General features: G+C 31.6%; 1 protein-coding gene and 1 non-coding gene across 2 annotated transcripts; both read left to right on the top strand.

The window, feature by feature from the left end:
- Positions 1-2,931: 2,931 nt before the first annotated feature.
- LOC133285193 (non-specific lipid-transfer protein 2-like) lies at positions 2,932-3,540 on the top strand. The gene has a single exon (XM_061482383.1). It carries the CDS (start codon positions 3,018-3,020, stop codon positions 3,324-3,326), a length of 309 nt encoding a protein of 102 aa, XP_061338367.1. The 5' UTR covers positions 2,932-3,017; the 3' UTR covers positions 3,327-3,540.
- A 2,068-nt stretch (positions 3,541-5,608) lies between these two features.
- On the top strand, positions 5,609-5,682 carry TRNAV-CAC (transfer RNA valine (anticodon CAC)). The gene has a single exon. It is a non-coding gene; the product is annotated as a tRNA-Val (tRNA).
- Positions 5,683-11,924: the final 6,242 nt, after the last annotated feature.

The following is an 11,924-nucleotide window of genomic DNA, read 5'->3' as shown; positions in this document are numbered from 1 at the left end:
TATATTCATTTTCATATTTTTTATGTGAGACATGAATATCTCAACTTTATATAACAAGCAGTTTCATTCTGGCAAGAAAAGACGCAGTTTTGTTGCCCATATATATATATATATATATATATATTTTTTTTTGATAACATTTGTTGCCCATATTTTACCCTGTACATAAAGCATACCTTTCGTAAGGCAAAACACGTTAAAAAAAACAAATAAAAAAAAATTCACTTAATACATGCATTTTATCTAAAAAGTTCAATATTCAACGGGTCATGTCAATAAATAGTGATAATCGCAAAAGTTCAAATCTCTATTGATGGAATATGTAAAAGTAAATTGCCATTTTTTTCATCTCACAGAATAAAATACGGAATGAAATTAATATTTCGGGTACCTAACCAGTAACCAAACATGCTGTATTTACCTAACATTTAACACTTGTGGGGAATTACTATACTTGCAACAATACCAAACACGCAATACCTTTTTCAGCATGTTTAGAAAGTATGTATCAATTCCGGGAAATAATTATTTTTTAAATGTTCTTAACAAATTACAAAAAATATTAATTTTTAAAATAAATTGATTCAAACACTATCGTATAATGAGTTTGATTCGGATTCACTCACAATGTAAACTTTTTAAGGAATTAAAACTACTGATTATATTTTTTTTAAGATGAAAACTAGTAATTATATTGAATGGAAAAAAAAATCACAAATTAGAGACTCAAACATTTATTATTTTTTAGGTAATTAGAAATATTTAATAAGTGTAGTAAACTCTCCTTCACACTTGTCTCTACAATCCTCATACAATAATCTAATTTTTTTACACTTTGATCAAATTATGTATTAAGTCACTAAAAGAGTATTTTTTTTTCTAATTTTTTTTTTTTCATTTTCAAGACCTGAACATTAAAACCCATGATTGAGGAGAAGAAATCCCCTTCACTTGAATTGATAATAAAGAGTTTATTTTGAAGTTGATAATGTCATAAGCATGACATAATAATACATAATGAAATATGTTTGGAGTATCATGAGATATTAAATAAGGAATCAAAATAGAAACTACTAAAAGTATTATTTACCTTTAAAAACATTTATTGCTCTCCATCTTCACCTCGGCATTATAATTTAATAGAAAAGCAATAAATGCTTCTTTGTACTTTTAGGACAATTGGTAACAAGATCGGATTGATTTTTTTAACTATTGTAGCCTTTAAATAATAAAAAATTATTATCTTGCCTCGCTTATAAATTATTTTAAAAATTTAACATTCTCAACAAACATAACATTAATTTACGGGTTTTATGTTTATCATTTAACATAATATAACTTCACTTTTCTACACACATTAGAGAGGTGGGGTCCACATATTTTTCTTTTTCTTTTATCATTCTATTTTCTCTCTCCTTTTTGATGTGAGAGTTGAAAATAACACTTAATTTATGTTACATAATACTAATAAAACTCTTAATTTATTTGTATTTAACTGTTAACCACGTAGTTACCTCGAATACTGATCCAATTACCTAAGTATATTTTATGAAATATAACTATTCTTACGTAACTTGAATATATATCCAGATAAACCACCTAAATACCCGGATAAGAAGTTATTTACCCACTTACAATTACCGGGCTAGACATCCTTATTAGTTTATCTTTCCCAAGTCCATAACGTCTCAAGGCTCAGTATTAATCTTTGAGCAAGATATGCCATTAAAAATAAACTTATGGGATGTTTATATTCCATTTCTGACTTCAAAGTGAGATTAAACTCACGCAACGCTATGCAGACTATATTGATACTGCACTCTTTAATTTCTTTTCTTTAAAATACTGCTATATATCCTAATTCCTACATTATTTTAAAAAAAATATTCAAACCGGATGAGATAACTGAGGGGTTAAAAAGTGAACAAAATCTGATTTTTTTTTTTTTAAAAAGTGAACAAAATCCCAAACAGACATGTTGGAGAAAAACATCAATCTATCGACTATCGGGACTACAGTGATTTTTTTATTAAAAGAGAATTTTTTTTTCCCATAATGTTTTTTAAGTCCATTTCTTTTTTTAATAAAAGAGATTATTGAGTTTGGTGTGCCGGTACATTGAATTTTTTCTCTAGATGTTGATGCAATGAATAAGAATTATACACAGAGTCCATACCATGTGAGCAGGTGTACAGATGATTGTGGGAGAGCGCGTTGCTACTCATAAAACTTGGAAACGATACACTGGTAACAAGGATGTGTACCTGGTGTGTATCTTTAATACTTTATATTTTATAATTCTCTATCAGTGTTCGGTTGACCCTAGTAACTACTTAATCAACGTTCAAACAAGGATAGATTGATATTATGTTTGTTGAAAAAATTAAATTTTTAGAATAGTTTCTTAGCGGGGGTAAAATAATAATATTTTATTATTTAAAGGCTACCGTGGTAAAAAAATCCAGACCTGAATACATATATAAAAAATGAAAAAAAGGTGTGTCATTTTAAATGACATACCTTGTATCCTTCCACTTTCATAAAGAGATGGGATCCACATCTTTAAAAAAAAAATTCCCCACTCTCTCTCTCTCATGGTTTATCTCTTTCTCTTACTTAAAATGACACAACTTTATATCCTTTAAAATGATACACATTTTTTCTATAAAAATTTGCATGAAAACAAAATTATGTCCCCTAGAAATGCTAAAGCTAGCACTTGTTATTGTCACCATATATCATGGTGATGTTAATGCAAAATAATTGCATCCCAACGCCCACTTCAACGCCCCACTTCATTGTGGGGACCTTTTCCCTTTACTTCCCACCAGGATGATATTATTATTATTCATTGAGCAAAAAACCAAACCTACTACTCTCCACTTATATATAAACTGCCACACAAAGCTTATTTTGAATGCATCCTTAGCCAATTCAATTCAGAAGCAAGTTAATTAACAAATTAACACTCTCTGTTGTGTTTTGTGCAGTGACAAATTAAAGCCAAGAAAGTGAGGATGATGATGATGATGAAGAAGGTCTCTAACTGTGGTGTGGCTGTGTGTGCAGTGGTTCTTGTGGCAGTGGTTATGATGGAGGTGGCACACATGGCTGAGGCTGTAACTTGCAACCCAGTGGAGTTGAGCCCTTGTCTTGGGGCAATCACAAACTCTTCACCACCCTCAAGTACATGTTGCCAGAAGGTGAGAGAACAAAGGCCATGCTTATGTGGGTACCTCCAAAACCCAACTCTGAGACAGTATGTTAACTCCCCTGGTTCCAGAAGGGTGTCTACTTCTTGTGGGGTTCCCTTCCCAACTTGTTAATTAACCACCTTTCTTGAACTCTTAACCCTTAATTAAGTGTGAGATAATATTCTTACACTAATCAAGTATATCTAAGAATCTACCTTCCTTTATCTAGTTGAATATGGTGTCCGTCTATGTATTGTGTATCTAGGAACTTATCTATAATTAGTGTGTTAAGTACGATAAATATGGAAATAATGGTGGTTCCAGACTCCTGCAGAGTGATATTTGTTTGAGCAAATGTTAAAGTATATGTTTTTGTTGAAACAAATTAACTTTGGTTAGCAGATTTAACAGTTTGTTTTGGATCTTGTCTTCTTGATATGGCTATAATGTTGCAATTGTTGTAAAGAAGATCCTAAATCTTTTAAAAATTTAAGCCATTGGTTAAAGATTCATGCAAAATTGGTTTTGCATTTTAAACATATTCCCTAATTAAATTTTTATAACCACTTTGATTACAGAGGTTTTAATTATACATTAACATTCATATTGAAATGAATCTCTCACGTCATACTATACTTTTTTTAAAAGAAATAAGAATAAAATATTCAGATTATGATTTAACGGAGTTGGAAAGTGATAAATAAGATAAATATAAAAAAAAAATAAGTAAAATAACATCCAAAAAAATATTGAAATAAACCCTCTAACATTTAGATGGAATATATAACATCATCAGCATTAATGCACTGTAGTCATGGAATAAATCTTTGATACTACTGTTGTACTAAAGATTCAGTACATCTCACCAATAAAAATATTACACGTTAGTTAAAATTCTATTTTTTCTGTCAGAATTTTTCTCTCTCCTCTGATATATAATGTTCTCATTGATGAAATGCACTAAATCTAAGTACAGTAGTACCAAAAATTTATTCGTATTCACGGGCTTATGGCGTTAAGTTCCTTTTGTTTGTATCATATGTGTAATCATGGTCGGAGGGTGATTGGTCATAAGAAAGAAATCCGAGGATACACTTTAAGAGCTCTTATTGATTAGTTAATTAAGCAATGTGATTTTTACCAAAATAAAAATAAAAATGAAGCAATGTGATACCAAGGTTGAATGTCAAGAAGAGCACATAATTTCACTACATGAAAATGAGTTCCCTTAATTGAGAAAAAAAATACAACGATAACAATTAAGTCTTATTCCATTAGATAATGATAATTAGATGGCTCAAAATTAACATTAGTAAGAGGAACGCCATCTAACCGGAAACAAGTTACATAAATTTTCATAGCAGCGCAAAATCATAGAAGTGAGAAACCAAACGAGAGAACAAGAAGGCGACGTTACACTTAATAGTGAAACAGATAAAGACAATTCATGAATGTTTTCATGTCAGTTATTTCGTATAAAATAGTATTTCCCTTATCCAAATTATTATTTTTAAAATGGTTTCTGCTAAAACTATTCAAACCATAAAAGAAATAGGTAGCTTGAGTGCTAAAAGAATTATGAAGCTATTTATTATTTGAATAATGGAAAAAAGGTGTGTCCTTTATAATGATATAATTTTGTGTCATTTTAAATCTTAATCGTTAATTTCTATCAATCAACGATTATGATTTATTGGGTCAAATTTATTAATTAATTCGTAATTAGTAATATATTATTCCCGTTGATAATATATTTTCATCCATGAAGCTTCCCTTCGCTTCTACTATTTTCTAATCTATCGTATAATAGACAATGATAAATAATTCAGGTTCCCTCCCCCCCCTCGGATTATTTCACGTGTTAATTAATATGATTATGTTATGTTGAAAAATCATAACTATATAAAAATAAATTACTGATAATAAAAAAAGAAAAAAATATAAATATAAATAATTAGAAAATTATCATCATTTATTTTTCTTTATATGATTAAGATTCGTCGTGAGTGGGAGTGGAGCATGTGTTCGAATCTTTCCAGTACCATCTTTGAGAGAGGTTTAAAGCCTTAATCCTGGACCCGCCCCGAATCAGACTAATCACGAAGCGATGAATCGATGGAATATTTCCAAAAAAAAAAAAATTCATCGTGATATAGTCACATTAATTACAACATATCCATGGCGGTACTATACAGTTTTATATTATATGATGAAAAGATATTAGAACCCGAATATATTAACTCTTTGTGTGTACAATTCAATGAATTGGCAAACTGGACCATTTGACCAACAGTAATACAGAAAACGTTTCCATGGCAAATTGTAAAAGTTTCATGACGACGTAATGTGATTATAACAAAGAAAAAACGTTGTCTAATTTTAGTCTTGTCAGAAAATACCCAGCAATACAAATTGTCTGGGTGGTGTAGTTGGTTATCACGCTAGTCTCACACACTAGAGGTCCCCGGTTCGAACCCGGGCTCAGACAAGGTTTTTGTTTTTGTTTTAGCATTTTACATGACTCTGATCTCATGGTTCTCATCATCCAAATTGAAGATTTACTGCCTCCTTTGCGGTGTGGGTACATGAAGACAAAGAATCCCAAACTAACATAATACGGATACAAATAGAAGCTTCAGATTTCAGCTACTCTTTTGGTCCAATTGCTTGAACAAAATGATTTCTGGTTAGTCATATATATATATATATATATATGAGAATTTGAACTTCATTATCATTAACATGCTAAACTGCAATCATATTTCCCTGGTTGCATATACTTCTCAAGTTCACTTATAAGGAATTTGTTGTTGATAAAATGTTTTGATAATTTGAATTTTCTGTTTTGTAGCTATTGAACTTCAAAAATACCAAAAGTAAGTTATTCTACCGCTGAGTTATATCCCTTCCCCTGCCCCCATCGAGAAATAGAACTGACTAATCCTAAGGCAAAGGGCCGAGAAACTCAACGCCATTCTTCTTAAACAACTTGGAGTCGGACCTTCTTTTCACACTATTACGGATATGAAAAGAATGGGAAAAACAGGATTCAATTGTCAACTACTCCTATCGGAAATAGGATTGACTACGGATTCGAGCAATAGCACATGATTTCATAAAAACGTACGATTTTCCCGATCTAAACAAAGCAGATTTTCCATAGATTTGGCTCAGCATGTTCTATTCGATACGGGTAGGAGAAGAACCCGACTCGGTTCACCCACATATGTAGCTTACTAGGTGTGCTCTTTGACCCAACTAGTGTTTTTTCAATCAATAAGCATCAATTTGGGTACATGAGAAACATATTTAAGCTATCTAGCACCAATATCGACATGGGACACGTGACATGAAATGACACGATATTTCGGCACATTAATTCTAAAAACTGTCAGATTTCGACACGTTAGGACACGTTAATTCTAAAAACTGTCAGATTTCGACACGTTAGGACACGTTTTAATATTAAATAATATTTTAAATTTATGTAATATATATTATATTTAATATTCAAAAATTTAACAAAAAAATGAAACTAAACTTATAATATTCATCAATTTCGCACAGAAACATAAGATATCTCAAATTTTTATATTAAACTCAATAAAATGGTAATCGTAATCCAACGAATCTAATAGTTAGAACTAAAAACTCAACGCAACCTTTGAACCTTTTTTTGAATTTCTATAATGCGTGTTGGAGTGTCGGGGAGTGTCGGAGAGTGTCAGAAAGTGTCGGACACGACACGTTAGAGTTTTTGAAGTGTCGGGGTGGTCAATATTGCAACCTTTCGCATCTTCATTTTTTGTTTTATTTTTTTATTTTTAGGGTGTCATGACTCCCTTCTCGAGAGGAATTTGGGTGCTACGGAGCATCATTCATTCAACGCTCCCTTCTTACAAATGGTGAGAATAATAAAGGAAAAGAAAAAAAAGATAAAAAAAAAGAATTTTTTTCTCCTTGCAAAAGAGAACACCAAATTTTTCAATAGTCTGGACCTCTTTAAACTTTTTCTCCCTTCTTTTTTTGGAGTTACCCAACTCTAATTATCTCTTTGAGACGAGTTGGCTCCCTCCGGTATCCCCACGAGCTTCGACTCTTTGAGCCGGCTATGAGACTAATCCAGAGTGCGGGGGAACAGTGATGGCTAAAGGTTCAGCCCCCTCCCCAAGAATGCATTCAGCGGGAATTGAACACATATCCAACCCCACTAACTTTTTCTCCCTTCTTGTGTCTCTCTACTAAGTTCTTTTTGTTTTTGACAAAAAAATTCCAGTGTCACAACTAGGGGTAAAACTGGGCTGAGCTGGCCTATAAGGGCCTACGGCTCGGCCTACGTCAGGCCAAACTTGACTTAGTATATTTCGTAAAATAAGTCGAGTTAGGGCCTTGAAAAAGCTTGTTTAATAAAAAGACCATAGACCCACTTTTACAAGTCCTGGTCTATAAGCTTACGGGCCGGCCTATATGGTATTATTTATTTTAAATAAAATAAAATAGAATAAGTATACCTTGAAGAAAAAATAAAAGATATAAATTTAATCAATTGCAATTATTTACAACTTAATTATATTTCATTATATTTTAATAGAAATCTGACTTTATTTCTTATGTAAGAGAAACTAAGAGCTCAACACGTTAGATTGTGTAAATGAATATATTAAAAGGTTTTCGACAGAGGTTATACTTACTCCAAGCATCATGATGTGTTTGTTGGATTCATATAATTATTTTAATTTACATAGTATGAATTTGTTTGTTGGATCTGATGAAATATATGTTATTTATTTTGAGCATTTTGCTTTTGAAAATAACTTAAATGGAAATTATATGAGTTTTGTTGTGATTCATGATTCTGTTTAGACATTGAAATTATGATTTTTGGTTTAGCAACAAAATTTGAGTATTTTACAAGTTGATCCATAATTCTACTTAAAAGTTAAAAATTAACAAGCTAACGGATTAGGCCAGACCATTTGTTTTTTTATAAACAAACCAAACCAGGTTAACAGTTAGACTCGTATAGTCACGTCAAATTAAAATTTTTTGCGTAAGCTTAAACTTTTCGGAACAAAACTTGATCCAGTACAACCCACTTTCATCCCTGGCCACGATCACCTAGCAACATTTTTAGGATTGCAACACATGAATTATCCGGTTCATCAGTTCTCAGAGTGTTTGGGTTGTGAATGAGAGGAGAAAGTGAGGTACATTGAATTGAGTATAAAAAAGGAGACGTGAATGTTGCAGATAGGATTGCGTCCCGTGACGTTATCCCTCCGGTGAGTGTTATAGATGTGTCGTATCAGTGACCACCCCAAATAGTATTTTATTGAATGAAAAAACAAGAGTTGGGTCAAACGACGGTGTTTGCAATATAGATTGGATTAGTTTTAAAACTAAAAATTATCTTGATTCAATTTCTTCAGTCTGATCATGTAATCATTCATTCGGTTTGAATTTTTTTTAAATTTGATCTGATCCAATTTAATTTTTTTCAATTTGAATTGGATCAGTTTTCAGTTTTTTGAAAATTTTAAAATTTGTTTCATGATTATTATGCAAATAATATCTTATGTATATGTTTACTTTGTAATTTTATTTTTACTTAAATACAAAAGCATTAATAAGCAATAATATAGTTTTTTTTTGGACAATGAGATATGAAACTCTACATAGATAAAATTTTGTTGATGAGATGTGACTAAATTTTTCTTGAATTTAATTGATAGGTTAATAGATCTTGGGTTTAGAAATTTTTTGGCTATAATTGAGGAAAGACCCAAGTAGATAGAAGAAAATTAACATATTGGATCGGTTTTCATCTACCAATTCAAAAATCGATCCAATTTAATTAAAATTTGCAAAAAAAAATTTGTTTTTGATTTTTGATTTATTCGATTTTCAATTTTTCGATTCGATTACCGCGGTTTGAATCGGGTGATAAACATCCCTACTTTCTAAGTTTCGATTTTCAATTTTTAACAGTTACGCAATGAGTTGACTCAGGAGTCAGGACTCTATCTATTTCTTCTTTTTTTTTGAATACATCAGGACTCTATCTATTTCAGACCATTGAAGAGTTTAGCAATTTCTCATTAAAAAAAATTTCCTTTAAATTAAGCTGCAGTTACAGCAAGAACTGATTTTCCCTTCATTGGAGTAGAGAAATAACATGCTCTCTATAAAAACCAAATTACATGATCGAGAAATATATTTTTTATTGTCTCATTCAATATAAAAAAAGTGAATAAAACATATTGCATCATGCAACACGTAAAAAACAAATGAAACTCTTTTTTTTTTTTTTTTTGGCTTTTTCTCTCTTCTTCTTAGTAGATTTTACTCATTTTTTTATGTGTTACATAAGAAACATATAATCTTGTTACTATCTTACATTTCATAAAAAGTCTAGACTCAAAACTGTTAGTTAATCTTTCACCGACGCATTTTACATGACCCTAATTTTGTAATGGATACTTTTTGTTTTAATCACCGAAGAAAATATTCAAACTTCAACAATAATCTGTGTCTTGATTAGTTGTTTAATCACAATAAGTATGGCTTACCCATTAGATTAAGAATTGCTCTTCATTGTGTAAATCATAGCAATTAATTTCTCTCTCTCTCTCTCTCTCTTTGTATTTATTTTTTATTTTCCAGGGCCAGCTAATAATTATCAGATATTATCATCAATAACTGATCAATCTTTGATTAGAAACTTTTATATGGAATTAATTACTAATTGGATGAAGATATTGCGTAGGCAGTGACGAAGCACGAGGTATAATATTCTATTTGCATTTCTAATTTGGCAACATTATGTTATCCTACTCTTAATTGTGAAATGGTCAATATGGTTATGCTGTTGAGAAAACATGGTTCAAATGGCAAAAAATAAAACAAAGACTTAAAAAAGGCCAATTTATTCGAATCTAGTAAAAGTGGATAAGTGCTACACCAAACAGATACTCATCTATCTCCATAATCACATTCTATATATACCAATTTCAATCCTAATCCCAATCCACAACGATTGATCCACGTTCCTGTTTTATTATAGTAAAGTAATGACTAAGCAAGTGTCTTGCATTTGCATCTATGATCTACCCTTTACTCTATTCAGTACTCTCTTTTTTGTGACAAATGGATAAAAATGGAAATATTTTGCTTTTAAATTTTACATTTAGAGAGCGTTTGGTAGAGGAGAAATTTTTATTTAGCCGGAAATTTTGATTTTCAAAAATATGATTTTTACATTCAGTTTACGATAATATCCAGAAATTTAAAATTTAGAAAAATTCAGTTTCCCGAAAATCCTACCAAATGCCGTGTACCAAACGGCCCTTCAAATTCTTCTAAACTGTGAATGTTTTGTATCATTGTAAGTTTCTATTAAAACTTATTATGACATTCATTAGCTCTGAAATAGTCTAAACTCCTTTGCAATTAACTTATTTCTGCTAAAGAAATAATATATCAATATAATATATGGGTTTATTTTTCTAAAATTACTTTAGACAACTTTATCTAATGTTCGTCGAAACGACGTCATTTTGGGGTAAAAATCATAGTGTATTTGTAATTTTAATTTATTTCAGGGTTATAATAGTCTTTATCATTCTAATTTTTTAATTTTTCAATCTCAAAACGACGTCGTTTCAGTGAACATTAGACAAAATTGTCTAAAGTAACATTAGATACTGATCGGATCAGATACGGTTGGGATGGCCCAATGCGTATTAAGCCCAAATCACACACGGTTGAGACTCATTAGGAGGTTACTGGCCTAGGCATGGTATTGCTGTTGGGGGATGAGCCTGAGCTCTTTGTCCTTTGTCCTTCACGTTGCTCCAGATTGGGTACCTGCGAAGACACTACGATGCTTAAGTCAGTATCAGAGGCAAATGTTTATATTGTGAAAGTAAAGGATGATAGTACCTTGGTGGTACAACGTATGTTTATATAGTAGTCGAGATGTATGCTTGTAGGATGCATTTCTTCATGGTGAAGGCAAAGGTTCCTTGGTACCAACGTAGTGTGGCTGTCAGTGTTTAAATGTTGAGGAGCTTGCCGCCATGATGTCTAGTAGTAGAGTCATAGCGAACTGGAGCTGTCCGTAGTTTACTGGTGTGAGGGCGTGGTGGTGTTGCCTTGACCCTTAAGTTTACTATCTGTAGAAGGTATCCTGTTGCGTGGGGAACAAGTACATACTGCATGTCGTGAGGAGGTATTGTGCCGTGTAAGACGTGATAGGGTCATCGTGCTGGTGTGCCGCGATAGGGTTATCGCGCTGGTGTACCGCGTCAGGGTTATCGCGTCTGTGCCTGCCCTTTATGCCTTTATTCTGGGTCCTATATGGGCTTGGGCTTTCATGTGTTTATTGGGCCCTGGTTAGGCCTATATTATATCTGGATCAGATACTTTTTTCCCATAATATATAATGATATATAGGATGTATCATTCAGAAAATGTGATATATTATTTTACATTATAAATACATACACAAGATCAATGTATTGAGTAATGAATCTAATGATGACAATATATGGATAAGAAATTTCTATAACAAATAAAACCCAATTAACTAATAGCCAGCACAGCCATGTGCAACCGGTTAACTATGACTAAAATTAAGGCCGTACAACAGGAAACCTCCTCAATGCAGTTTAAGTCAACAAGCAACAAAAATAAAATTTTGAAAAAAAAAATCATATCCAATTGCTAATG

Source organism: Gastrolobium bilobum, unplaced genomic scaffold (genome assembly GCF_033153095.1).
Source record: "Gastrolobium bilobum isolate Gb01-03AN ecotype WA unplaced genomic scaffold, APGP_CSIRO_Gbil_v1 utg7917, whole genome shotgun sequence".
Classification (NCBI taxonomy): Eukaryota; Viridiplantae; Streptophyta; class Magnoliopsida; order Fabales; family Fabaceae; genus Gastrolobium; species Gastrolobium bilobum.
Note: the sequence above shows the minus strand (reverse complement) of the source record. Positions and strands in the feature narration are given on the sequence as shown.